This window comes from Saccopteryx leptura, chromosome 5, assembly GCF_036850995.1.
Source record: "Saccopteryx leptura isolate mSacLep1 chromosome 5, mSacLep1_pri_phased_curated, whole genome shotgun sequence".
Lineage (NCBI taxonomy): Eukaryota > Metazoa > Chordata > Mammalia > Chiroptera > Emballonuridae > Saccopteryx > Saccopteryx leptura.
The window spans coordinates 76,549,049-76,562,805 of record NC_089507.1 but is presented as its reverse complement, the minus strand read 5'-3'; the positions used below and the strand labels follow the sequence as shown (position 1 = coordinate 76,562,805).

The 13,757-nt window shown below is 40.6% G+C and overlaps 2 protein-coding genes across 6 annotated transcripts in view; one reads left to right on the top strand and one right to left on the bottom strand.

Moving 5' to 3' along the window:
- Positions 1–1,655, top strand: part of HPGDS (hematopoietic prostaglandin D synthase) — a 29,217-nt gene extending 27,562 nt beyond the window's left edge. Inside the window, exons 6-7 of one of the 2 annotated variants that reach the window (XR_010751600.1) lie at positions 934–1,478; positions 1,569–1,655. Coding sequence is in view for 1 of the 2 variants with exons in the window: in XM_066385707.1 (XP_066241804.1) it covers positions 934–1,098 (165 nt within the window). In the remaining variant the exon portion in view is untranslated. Of the gene's footprint in view, positions 1–933; positions 1,547–1,568 lie in introns of those variants that run through there. The other variant, XM_066385707.1, reaches the window with a different exon arrangement.
- A 7,645-nt stretch (positions 1,656–9,300) lies between these two features.
- Positions 9,301–13,757, bottom strand: part of SMARCAD1 (SWI/SNF-related, matrix-associated actin-dependent regulator of chromatin, subfamily a, containing DEAD/H box 1) — a 97,062-nt gene continuing 92,605 nt past the window's right edge. For all 4 annotated transcript variants that reach the window (XM_066384953.1, XM_066384952.1, XM_066384954.1 and 1 more), the window contains one exon: positions 9,301–9,712. In XM_066384953.1, the coding sequence (XP_066241050.1) occupies positions 9,651–9,712 (62 nt within the window). In that variant the 3' untranslated portion in view covers positions 9,301–9,650. The remainder of the gene's footprint in view (positions 9,713–13,757) is intronic.

Genomic DNA, 13,757 nt, shown 5'->3' with positions numbered 1-13,757 from the left:
AAGAGAAGTCGAGCTCTCCGAGGGGTTCTTGTGGGTGGCTTCATTAGGGGTCTTGGGATGGGTGTAGGGCTTGGGAATGAGGATGAGATCAGTGGTCCCATGATGGTCATCTGGCGGCAATTGATCCTAGGGTAGTCACAAGATGTTTTCCATGGTCAGTGGACCACTCAGAGGGCCTCCAAAATAATGTTTGGCAAACATTCCAGTTACCATTTAACTGACAAAAGAAATGCTTTGCAGGATATATTAAGAAGGGAGGTTATTGGCTGTCATACATTCTTTCCTTTAAGGATGTGGTAAGGTTCATTTCACCTACAGAAATTTACTGAAAGTGAGGAGTCATAGGCCTCTAAAATGGAGTTCTTTCTGTGAACATGGAGTCCACATGCAACCCTTATACTGTCTCACACACATTCTCCTTTTGTGATAGCAAAAGATTACTTTGAATTAAAAAGAAACTTTTTTTTTTTTTTTTTTTGGATTTTTCTGAAGCTGGAAACGGGGAGAGACAGTCAAACAGACTCCCGCATGCGCCCGACCGTGATCCACCCGGCACGCCCACCAGGGGCAACGCTCTGCCCACCAGGGGGCCATGTTCTGCCCCTCCAGGGCGTCGCTCTGCCACGACCAGAGCCACTCTAGCGCCTGGGGCAGAGGCCAAGGAACCATCCCCAGGGCCCGGGCCATCTTTGCTCCAATGGAGCCTTGGCTGCGGGAGGGGAAGAGAGAGACAGAGAGGAAGGAGGGGGGGGGGTGGAGAAGCAAATGGGCGCTTCTCCTATGTGCCCTGGCCGGGAATCGAACCCGGGACTTCTGCACGCCAGGCCGACGCTCTACCGCTGAGCCAACTGGCCAGTGCCAAAAAGAAACTTTTTAGATTAAAAAGTTATACTTTTTACACTCAAATGGGAATTTTTGTTTCCTTTACCCTAGGTCACTTGGGCAGATTTCTACTGGGAAATTTGCAGTACTACACTTTTGATCTTTAAACCTGACTTGTTGGACATCCATCCCAGGCTGGTGAGGTTACAGAAGAAAGTCCAAGCCATTCCTGCCATTGCTGACTGGATCCAGCGGAGGCCCCACACCAGACTCTAGGTGATGCCCGCTGCCTCCAGCTCTGTTGTTCTTCACAGCGTGGCTCCCGTTAGATAAGAAGCTATATCAGTGTGCTTCATAGGCACACAATCCCCTCCCCTGCTCCACCATGATTTCGCTTCTGCCATATTCTGCTTGACAAGAAAATAAAATAAAAAAAAAAGAGCATTTAGTTACCAGGATTCTTCCTTTCCCAAAATAGTTTCACATCTATGAACTAATCAAGCAAGAGACACTCAAAGACAGAAAGCAGGCTGACAGCTGTTGGGAGAGAGAGGTTGGGTGAGGGGATGGATGGATTGAGCAACAAGGAAAAAGAAAAAAACTCATTGCCATGGACAACAGTGTGGTGATTGCCAGGGGAGCTGGAGTGGGAGGGGGTGGAGGAGAGTACAGGGGGGTGAATGGTGAGGGACGCGGGCCTGGCTGGGGAGGGGAACACGCAGTACAGTGCAGAGATGTGGGAGAAGGTGGAGGAGAGTACAGGGGGGTGAATGGTGAGGGACGCGGACTTGGCTGGGAGGGGAACACAGCACAGTGCAGAGATGTGGGAGGAGGTGGGGGAGAGTACAGGGGGGTGAATGGTGAGGGACGCGGACTTGGCTGGGAGGGGAACACAGCACAGTGCAGAGATGTGGGAGGAGGTGGGGGAGAGTCCAGGGGGGTGAATGGTGATGGACGCGGACCTGGCTGGGGAGGGGAACACAGTACAGTGCAGAGATGTGGGAGGAGGTGGGGGAGAGTACAGGGGGGTGAATGGTGAGGGACGGGGACCTGGCTGGGGAGGAGAACACAGTACAGTGCAGAGATGTGGGAGGAGGTGGGGGAGAGTACAGGGGGGTGGATGGTGATGGACGTGGACTTGGCCGGGGTGGGGAACACAGTCCAGTGCAGAGATGTGGGAGGTGGAGGAGAGTCCAGGGGGGTGAATGGTGATGGACGCGGACCTGGCTGGGGAGGGGAACACAGTACAGTGCAGAGATGTGGGAGGAGGTGGGGGAGAGTACAGGGGGGTGAATGGTGATGGACGCGGACCTGGCTGGGGGAGGGGAACACAGTACAGTGCAGAGATGTGGGGGGAGGTGGGGGAGAGTACAGGGGGGTGGATGGTGATGGACGTGGACTTGGCTGGGGAGGGGAACACGCAGTACAGTGCAGAGATGTGGGAGGAGGTGGGGGAGAGTCCAGGGGGGTGAATGGTGATGGACGCGGACCTGGCTGGGGTGGGGAACACAGTACAGTGCAGAGATGTGCTGTGGAACTGTGCGCCTGACACCTGTGTAATTTTGTCAACAAGTGTCACCCCCAATAAATTCAATAAAATGGGAAAAATTGTTTTACATCATTTACAACTGAGGAAAAGTTTAAGACAGGCCTTGCTTTGCATTGGTTCCGACAAGCATGAATTTCAGTCACGATAGCTTATTAAATTACATACTTTCCCCTAAAATGGTTTGGGCTTTGGTTACCGTGGTGTATTAACTGTAATTGCATAACGTATAAACTTAATATAAAAGCTATTAAGTCCACAAATCAATATGTTAATAAGATGCACAGCATAACCATGACCAATTATGTCACTTCTTACAAAGTCTGTTAATGATTGGTCACTATTCACACATAGACAATAAAGTGTGTAGTGGTATCAACTGCTTGTTTCTCGTTGACAAAGCATCTTGACATTTTACAAAAATGGATAATTGAAAAAGGGAACCAAAAAGATAAAAGTGCTTAAAGAAATGAAGAGGGACTATGCCGGGGGTGAAATTCAAATTGAACATAAGTGGGAAGAGCTGCCTGTGAGGATGTTGACATTAACGCAGTTCAGGAGGCTGTAGACATGCGGCCAGAGAGCACACTGAAGGCACATCCACCGACAGAGAAGAGAAAAGCGGTGCAGAGAGGAAGCTATCTCAGAAAAAGTGAGACTGGTGGGAAACTTCATTCTAAAAGAACAGAGGGGGAGGGGTGGGGGAGGCGGAAGAGGGTAAAGGGGAGATAAATGGAGATGGAAGACTTGACTTGGGGTGGTGCACACACAGTACAGTGTACAGGTGGTGGATTATAGAATTGTACACCTGAAGCCTACATAACTATTAATGTCACCACAGGTAATTCAATTAAAAAACAACCAGCGATTAAAAGAATGAGAAGACAGGCCACAGACTGAGAGAAAATATTTGCAAGACCTTTCTGATAAAGGGCTATTATCCAAAAATATACAAAAAGCCCTTAAAACTCAACTATAAAATGAATAATCCAATTACAAAATACACAAAAGACCTTAGCAGACACCTCACCAAGGATATAAAGTTGGCAAACAGCATACATATGAAAAGATGCTCCATATCATGTATTACTGGGGAACTGCAAACAAAGACAATACGATATCATTACAGACCTGTGAGAATGGCAAACATTCAAAACAGTGACAACACCAAATGCGGCAAGGATGTGGAGCAACAGAACCTTTATTCACTAACAGTAATGCAAAATAGAAAAAAGAGTTTGGTAGTTTCTTACAAAACTAAACACACTCTTGCTACATGGTCCAGAAATCGCACTCTGGTTTTTACTCAAAGAAGTTGAAAACTTTTGTCCACACAAAAACTTGCACATGGATTTTTGTGGCAGCTTTATTGATAATTCCCAAACTTGGAAGCAACCAAGATGCCCATAAGCAGGTGAACGGATAAGTATACTGCAGAACATCCAAATAAGGGAATATTATCCAGCACTAAGTAAAAATGAGCCATCAAACCATGAAAAGACACGGAGGAAACGTAAATGCATATTACGAAGTAAAAGAAGCCAATCTAAAATGACTGCACATTCTGTGATTCCAGCTATCCAACATTCTGGAAAAGGCAAAACTGTAGACAGTAAAAAGATCAATGGTTTCCCGGGGCTCGGGGAGGGCAAGATGAACAGGCAGAGCACAGGGACTTTTAGAGTAGTAAAACTGTTCTGTATAATCTATAATGGTAGATTCCTTTGTCAAACCCATCAAATGTACACCACCAAGAATGAACCCTAATATAAACTATGGACTTTGGGTCATTACGATGTGTCAGTATAGGTTCATGTGTTTTAACAAATACATTGTTGTGGTGTCGGATGTTGATAGTGGGGAAAGCTGTGCATGTGAGCAGGAGTGTATCTATGGAAAGTCTGTGCTTTCTGCTCAGTTTTGCAGTGAACATAAAACTCCTCTAATCAAGTCCACTAAAGAGAAAAAAGAACGGGTATTTTGTGACACTGAAAGAGAAATAAAATGTTAAAAGCTGATCCAAATTTAGAATTATGGCAATTTGATGAGGCATTAAAAACATGCTGGTGGCTCTGGCCGATTGGCTCAGGGTAGAGCATTGGCCCGGCATATGAAAGTCCTGGGTTCGATTCCCGGCCAGGGCACACAGAAGCGCCCATCTGCTTCTCCACCCTTCCCCTCTCCTTTCTCTCTCTCCCTTCCCCTCCTGCAGCCAAGGCTCCATGGGAGCAAAGTTGGCCCCGGACACTGAGGATGGCTCCGTGGCCTCTGCCTCAGGCGCTAGAATGGCTCCTGCCACAATGGAGCAATGCCCCAGATGGGTACAGCATCACCCGCTAGTGGGCATGCCGGGTGGATCCCGATCGGGTGCATGCAGGTTGGACTGCCTACCCACTTCAGACTTCGGAAAAATACCAAACAAACAAACAAACCACGCTTGCAAGTTTTCCAAGGAAGTACTGTTCAAACTACTTTTGATAAATATTTACACTAATTTTTACAATGTTTCTAATATCTGATAGTGTACTAAATGTTCATTTTACTTTTTTCATTCATTTACACATTTAGAACCAATGTTTTTAATGTGTGGAGAAACTTTTTTTAAACCTCATAAAACCACCACTTTCCCCAATGATTGGATTTTGCAAATTTCAACTTGCTGCCATTTTTACCATTCCACACTATTGTGGAAAGCCAGAAGTTCATGTATAAAGAAGTCGTTGAAATAGAATCTTCCAAATAACTATGTTTAATGTGATTGCCCCTAACCCATTTTAAACATGTATTAGTTACAGTGGTAGTCAACCTGGTCCCTACCGCCCACTAGTGGGTGTTCCAGCTTTCATGGTGGGCAGTAGCGGAGCAACCAAAGTATAAATAAAAAGATTTAACTATATAGTAAGTTGTTTTATAAAGATTTATTTTGCCAAACAGTGAAAATCCAACATAAAGTACTTGGTAAGTAATTATTATATGCTTTAACTTGCTGTAACCCTGCTTTATAAATTTTATAAAGTTACTTCCCTACTTTATAAATCACCATTACTGTGGAACCGGTGGGCTGTTAGAAAATTTTACTACTAACAGAGATACAAAAGTGGGCAGTAGGTATAAAAAGGTTGACTACCCCTGTTGGACGTTGAATTTTTTTTTTTTTAAATTACATTTAAAGGAATGACATTAATCAATGAGTACATTTCAGGTAAACATTTCTATAGCATTTAAACTGTTGATTATGTTGTATACCCATCACCCAAAGTCAAATCATTTGCTGTCACCGGATATTTGTCCCTCTTTACTCCCTTCTCCCCACCCTTCTCCTGGTAACCACTTCACTTTTATCTATGCCCATCTCAGTTTTATGTCCCACCTATGTGTGAAATCATATAGTCCTTAGCTTTTTCTGATTTATTTCACTCAGTATAATGTTCTCAAGGTCCAGTCATGTCATAAATGTCACTATTTCTTACAGCTGAGTAGTATTCCATTGTAAATATGTACAACATCTTCTTTATCCAGTCCTCTATGGAGGGACACTTTGGTTGTTTCCATGTCTTGACCACTGTGAATAATGCTATGATGAACATGGGGCTGCATGAGGACATCAAATTTGAATTCAACTGAAATGTTAATATTGGAATATCTAATTTCAGTATGTAATGTTATATATAGAAACAGACTAATGAAATAGATGGCCTTGCACTGGAAATGCAGGGCAGCAGAAGGAAAACATAGTTGAACAGCCAGAACAGGGACAGGAAGAAAGGAAAAGGGAAGCCTAGCTAGCTAAATACGATCTTGTTTAAAGTGCTCTTTTCCTCCCAAGTGTCCCATGAAATGGGGAGAAATTGTTAGCTACTTTATACATTAAGGATTACACATAAAAACTGTATTTCTCAAGTGCTTGCTTCTTTGGATTACACTTTCTTATAGTTAGTGGCTATTAATAAATTATAATAGGTTATAGGTGAATCTCACTGCAAAGTACTCTATCATGTAATCAAGGCAGTCTAAAGAAACAGATTTCACAAAATAAATTCAAGTAACAGTGGTTGGCAAACTCATTACTCAACAGAGCCAAATATCAACAGTATGATCGAACTTTCTTCTGAGAGCCAAATTTTTAAACTTAAACTGTATAGGTAGGTACATTCCTTATCGAGGTAGCGCCTGCATGTGGTATTTTGTGGAAGAGCCACACTCAAGGGGCCAAAGAGCCGCATGTGGCTCGCGAGCCAGTTTGCTGACCACTGCATAACACAGGTAGCTTTTCCTCCTTCTTATGCATGTCCATTTTCCTGCACATAATTCATTACATTCTGACAAGTGTTTATAAAAATAGAATTTAGAAAAATACACTGCTTATCTAAAATTATTCAAATTCAAAATAAGAATCAATCCCACGTGTTACACAAATCAAATAAATGCAGTCACTGCAGGTTTCATAAGGAAATACTTCATTTCAACCACAGCATCACCATAATCTTCAGGTTGTATTTTTTTCACTGAAGACCACACATACCATTATCCTGTTACCCAAATCAGTCTCTTTACAGAGCTATTAGGCAAATGAGAGAACATGAATGAATCAGAGCAGACACTGAATTGCGTATTATAATCAGAAAAAAAACTTTTTTTTTTTTTTTGTATTTTTCTGAAGCTGGAAACAGGGAGACAGACAGACTCCCGCATGCGCCCGACCGGGATCCACCCGGCATGCCCACCAGGGGGCGATGCTCTGCCCCTCCAGGGCGTCGCTCTGCCGCGACCAGAGCCACTCTAGCGCCTGGGGCAGAGGCCAAGGAGCCATCCCCAGTGCCCGGGCCATCTTTGCTCCAATGGAGCCTTGGCTGCGGGAGGGGAAGAGAGAGACAGAGAGGAAGGAGGGGGTGGGTGGGGGGTAGAGAAGCAAATGGGCGCTTCTCCTATGTGCCCTGGCCGGAAATCGAACCCGGGTCCCCCGCACACCAGGCCGACGCTCCACCGCTGAGCCAACCAGCCAGGGTCCATTTTCTTAATTTAATGGATCATTTAAGTGTCTTGATTTTAAGGTCACACAAATGGAAACCAAATTTCCTCATACTCTCTAACCACTATATAGTAATACCAACTAGGACCAATATTAATGTTTCAATGTAAGTTATCTACTGGCATAAACTTGTCTATGGAGTCAGAAATGGTTATGAAAACACATAAGGTATATATGCTATCTCTGTGATGTACACTGAAAAAGTAAGTTTTTATCTACTGGCATAAACTTTTCTATGGAGTCAGAAATAGTTATGAAAACACATAAGGTATATATGCTTTCTATCTCTGTGATGTACACTAAAAAAGTAAAAGTTGTTTCAGTTGGTCAAGTTTTTACTCCAATAGCCTTATATGCTCTTTACTAATCAATTGATGTTTACTGATATCTGTAAATATCTAATGAGAATAGGTCCTAAGTAGTAAGTTCCAGTTTACTAAGAAACAGGTAATACTAAGTATATAATATGATCTTATTTGTGATCAATATTATATATTTTTAAGGGTAAAGAGAGGGTTAGAAACTATTTTAAAAAGGTGTAAAAATAAGACTGATCACAAATGTTTTTAAGTCCAAGACATAATAAAGCATTACAGGAAGAACCCAACTACATTTCATTAAAGGCTGAAATATGGATTTAACAACAACCTATCATTGAAGATACAAGAATACAAAAAAGTTATGAGAAATCATTGTAAGATTTTAAAAGGTAATATTCTCAACAATGTGACTAAGTGATTTGGGTACTGTGATGAGAAGTAAGTAGTTAACATTCGCAGGTTCCTTTTAGCCCCCATTAAACTAAAATAAAAGGAATATATTCAATATACCATCAAGATTGGGTAAATCTACTGAGTCATGAGTTTTCAGCCTATAATATCTGTAGAACCATTATAAGAGTTTCATTAGCCTTCTAACTCCAGAGGACTAAAATAGCATTTTAGCGAGTCAGGCTGCCGATAATGCACAAATCTTTGACTTATAAATAACTTTATTTATAATGATATTTACATAATAAAAACAAAACACATAAAACTCACAAGTTATACAAAGAAACTGATGTGTAATAAAAACAGCAATATAGACTGACAGGCAGAAATTTAAAGAAAGATTTAAAGAGTTAAATATCAAGTAGACAACTTTACTTCTTCTCATTTTCACTTTGTCACCCACACTGAATTGGAATTGAACAATGGCTCCTCAGGAGGTCCTGGACTGGAAATTCTGGAAACTGGTAAATCATATTTTGATAAGAATGTGAAGTGAATGACCTATTTCCATGCAGTACCTAATGCTGCCTTAGTATGAAGTCACATTCAGTCTGCCTTGAAGTCAAATAGCCTGTTACTCTGTTCTACCAGGCTAGAAAAAAATGCCATCAGCATTTAGTGGATGCATAGCGATGTGACAGGAATAAACTACATTTAGAGAGGAGAACTGGAGCAGAAGTGACGGGGCAACAGTTTCAAGAGAAGCAAAAGCCAGGAGAGGGAAATCAATGAAAACATGCACAAGAATAGGCAGAGTATATGCACAGTTAGTGCAGGTGGGAAATGAACAGAAGGAATTAATTAATCCATGGAGCAAGATAAGGGCTTCTTCAGTTACTATTCACTGGAAAACAACTTAGTGCCTAGCCAAACAAATGTTTTAACAGAAGTACTTGAGAGGACCTGGGGGTGTTAGTATATGGAATGCCACCTTAAATTCAGGTTGAGTTCTTGTTGACAGTGGTGAACATCTGCTTCAAATAGCAATAAAATGAAAGCTATATAACCTATACAGCTGCTGTATTCTTTAAACTAACATAATAAAAAAAGAACTTAAAATGAGACAAGCAAAAACAAGACATAAGCATTGTCAAATAAGGCACATGTAAAAATCTACACACATTATCCAGTGAAAGACAATATATATATATTTGGAGGTAGAAATAATTACAAAAATACTGACATTTCTAAAGCATTAGCATATTTGTTACAAACAATCACCAACTAATCCCCATTCAGAAAACTGTTTTGTAAAATGATTATTTAACATCTTTAGGACTACATATTTGTGGCTTTTATTGAAATTTCACATGAAAGCATTGGGAGAATTCAGTTAGTGGCAAAAAAGTTTGTCCATACTATGAGAAATGTAATATGGAAATTATAAAAAGTTACAAATGTTCATAAACCCCATGGTCATCATAATGTCCTTGAGTGCACCAAGTTGATATTTTCTCATCAATCAGGAATCACAATTCTTATTTCACAGGCCCATTGACGTCTTTAGTAATGTGGCTATATCTGCTGGCATGCTCCCTTCATCACCTGCAGGCCAGAAAGTGGCATAAAAAGTTTAATACAAATACTTTATGAAATATATTCTTTCTCTCCAGTTATCCCCACTTTGGTGACTTCCTAGTCATCTTTCAGGCTGTCTGCTTCAGCGTCCCTCCTGTTGAAAACCTCTCCTTCCCGAATCGGTGTGTCTTTTGGGGCTACCTCTGCGCACATGCACAGAGACAGCACAGCATCTGCAGTCTTTTTTCTGATTTGATATACATATAGATATATAAAGATACATAGACATAGTTTGGATCACATCCTACTCAAACCCATACAGTATTTATTTTTCAACTTCGCTAAATTAAAATATTAACATTACTGAAAACAATAACGAAGTTCTCAAATCCCAAGCAACCAGAACCATGTTATCTACACCCTTATTTTCAAGCCAAAGATACAATCACTGACTTTCACTGAAGACACATCAAAACAAAATTTTGAACACAGTCTGTCAATGAGAATTAAAGTGCCCACTATAAATGACCTATTCTCAATGTTTGCCACATGTTTCAACTAAAGGGGACCCCCAGTAGCTAACGACACTTATCCAGAAATTATTCAGGATTTTCTAAGATGTAAAGATATCTGTCGAGGTAGCATAGAATCTAGTCATCCTTGATTAATTTGGTTATTCAGATTGTTTTTAGATGAAGTGATTTATTAGTTTACAATAACAATGGTACAGCCGGCAATTTATAAATATTTGTACATTTGTAGCTGTAACTTTATAAATTAGAAAGGCTAAAATGTAGCAAAATTAATCATCCCCCCCTCTCACCTCCCACCACCAATTTATAATCTAAAATTATAAGAGTACTTTTATCTTCTCCTTTCAGTAAAAATTATACACACAGAACACAAACTATTATGTTAAGCTCTCAAGAAATTCACTGACACCCTGGCTTCTAAACTTGTCCACACATTTGAAAATAGCCCATAAAATTCAAATTGACACTTGTCCTAAATTAAATAACATCATGAATAAACATATCCAGAATCTAATAAGACAACAATACAAATCCACACAAAAACAAGACTCCAAAATTCAACATTACTATCAATGCAAGGAGAAGAGGAAGGAAGCAAAGGATGAGGAGACTCTTCTAAATTTAAGCAATATTAAAAAAAATAATGAAATACAATGTGTGAATTCTGATTGGATCCTGTTAAAAAAAAAAAAGGCCGGCCTGACCTGTGGTGGCGCAGTGGGTGGAGCATCTACCTGGAAATGCTGAGGTCGCCAGTTCAAAACCCTGGGCTTGCCTGGTCAAGGCACATATGGGAGTTGATGCTTCCAGCTCCTCCCCCCTTCTCTCTCTCTGTCTCTCTCTCTCCTCTCTCTCCCTCTCTGTTTCTCCTCTCTAATAATGAATAAATAAATAAATAAATTAAAAAAAAAACCTTAAAAAAAAAAAAGGCCATACAGTACATTCAAGAGGAAACTGGAAAAAATCCAGATATGAACAATATATCATATTTGAAAATTGTTAATTTTGGGGGTATAATTGTATTATGGCAACTTAGAGGAATATGTTGAAATATTAAGAATAAAATATTATGTCTGACATTAAAACAGTTCACTGAATAATAAAAAAAAGGGTCATGCATCGTCGTGGAGGAGGTGGACACTGGCATACTCCTAGCAGAGCCCCTAAGGGATGATGCCAGACCGTGATGGTCAAGGGATGTACGCATTCCCTGAGATGATCCCACACCAAGTAAGCCCAGAAGTGTATTTTCACCTGAAATGAAAATGCTTAAGGACAGTACAGGAGATGCTGTAAGCAAAAGCCTGTCCATATTAGGCAAACATGGAGTTCTTAGGATGGATAGTATGTTGTGCAACGGTCTCAGACAAGGACCTGGTGGTCATGACCAGGGAGGCCCTCAAAGCTGACGGAATAACGAGTAACCTGAACTGAAGGAAAAAAAGACTCTTTCCACCCGACCCCACACACAAAGACCTGAGCGCAAAACATAAAAGTAGGACTTTTGGGATCTTCATAAACAATAGAGAGGATGAATGACATAAAAAGCACCGACTAGAATGACTGACAGATTTGACTCTATTAAAGTTTAAAAAAAAAGTAAAAACAAAAAAACAACAACCTAACCTTCAAAATACATCATAAAGAAAGAAAATCATAAACCACAGAGTGGAAGGAGGTATCAGGGATGCATATGGCTGTCAACGTAGAGTCCAGGATATGTAAGAACTAAAGCAAAAGACAGACATTCCAATAGAAAAGTAGGTAAAACTGCTGAATGGCTGATTCTCAAATGGAGAAATCCATATGGCTAATGAGTATTTCAAGTGCTCAAGCTCACTGCTAACCAGGAAATGCATTAAAACCACAGTAATTGGCTATCACTGATTGGTTTTAAATGAACTACACACAGCAGATTGGCAAAAATGAGGAATTCTGACAGTTGTTGTTAGGGTAATGGGAATTCTCTAATGGGGTGGAGAGAACGTCAACCAGTAAGTACGTCACTTTAGAAAAGTAGGTCAGGATTACTTAGTGAAGGTGAAGGTATCAGTGGTTTTCAATCACCAGTCCACCAGAAATGTTGTGCTGGTCCATGAAAGAGTTAACCACTCTGATGTTGGATGATTGTTATATGTGGACTGGCAGCTGAAAACCATTGCTTTAGATCTCACAATTCCACTTCTTGGTTTTTTACCCACAGAAAATCTTGCTCAGCTGTATCCAGAGAAATTATAAAATGTTCTTAGCAGTATTGTTCATAATGAACATCAACATTACAATAGTTCAAAGAATTGTGGTATCTATAGCAACAAAGCTATGCAAACAATTTAAAAAACTATACAGCAACACAATGAAAAAACTACAGCTACATGAAGCTACAACTATGTGAAACAACATGAATTTCATAAGCATAATGGTGGGTGTAACAAGCCAAAGACAAAACAATATACATTATATGAATCTGTTTTTATAATATTCAAAAGCAGGCAATACTGACAGGTGACAAAACTATAAAAAGAAAAGCAAAGAAGCAATTACCACAAAAGTCAGAAAATTACATCTGAGGAAAAGAAAGGGGATTGTGATAAGGGGGAAAGGAGGTGTTTCTGGAGTGTTGGCAATATTGTTTGTTTGTTTGTTTTTTTAACTAGGTGGTGATTACTGTTGTTTGATTTTAAAAATAAAGAAAAGAGGCCCTGGCTGGTTGGCTCAGAGTGTCGACCCAGTGTGTGGAGTGGAAGTACCAGGTTTGATTCCTGGTCAGAGCACACAGAAGAAGCGACCAACCGTTTCTTTATCTCTTCCTCCCCCTTTTCTCTCTTTTCTTCCCACAGCCATGGCTCTACTGACTGAAGTGCATTGGCCCCAGGTGCTGAGGATGGCTCTGTGGAGCCTCTGCCTCAGGCATTAAAAATAGCTCTTGTGAGCATGGCCACAGATGGGCAGAGCATTGGTCCAAGACAGGGGTTGGTGGGTGGATCCTGGTCGGGGTGCATGAGGTAATCTATCTCCCCTCCTCTCACTTAAATAAAAAAACTATTTCCCCTCCTCTCACTTAAATAAAAAAAGAAAAATAAAGAAAAAAAGTTGAGGAAGCAGATGTTGCAAATGTTACAACTGTTAAATTGTACTTTTATTCATACTGTACTTTTACTTATACTATGCTTTCAACATTTTTGAATGAAAATTTCCATAATAAAATTTACAAAGGTAGATCATTTACTAATGTAATCATATTAAGAGATATTAAAGAAAAAGCCCCACATATCTGAAAAACACAACCTTTATTCTAAAGCAATGGCTCCCTGACCTTAGCATACATCAGAACACCAACTAGACTGTGTCCCATCTTCACTCTCTGAGTAGGGATGCAGTTGAGCTTGGGAATTTACATTTCAGACTGGCAATTTCCTAGGTCTAGGGACTACTTTGAGAACCACGAAGACAAGCTCGAGAAATACAAAAATCTGACAAGCAGATCTGAGAGCAGACTTGGTCTTTAATCTTTCCTAGTTTCATAGTGAAAGGGGGCGTAC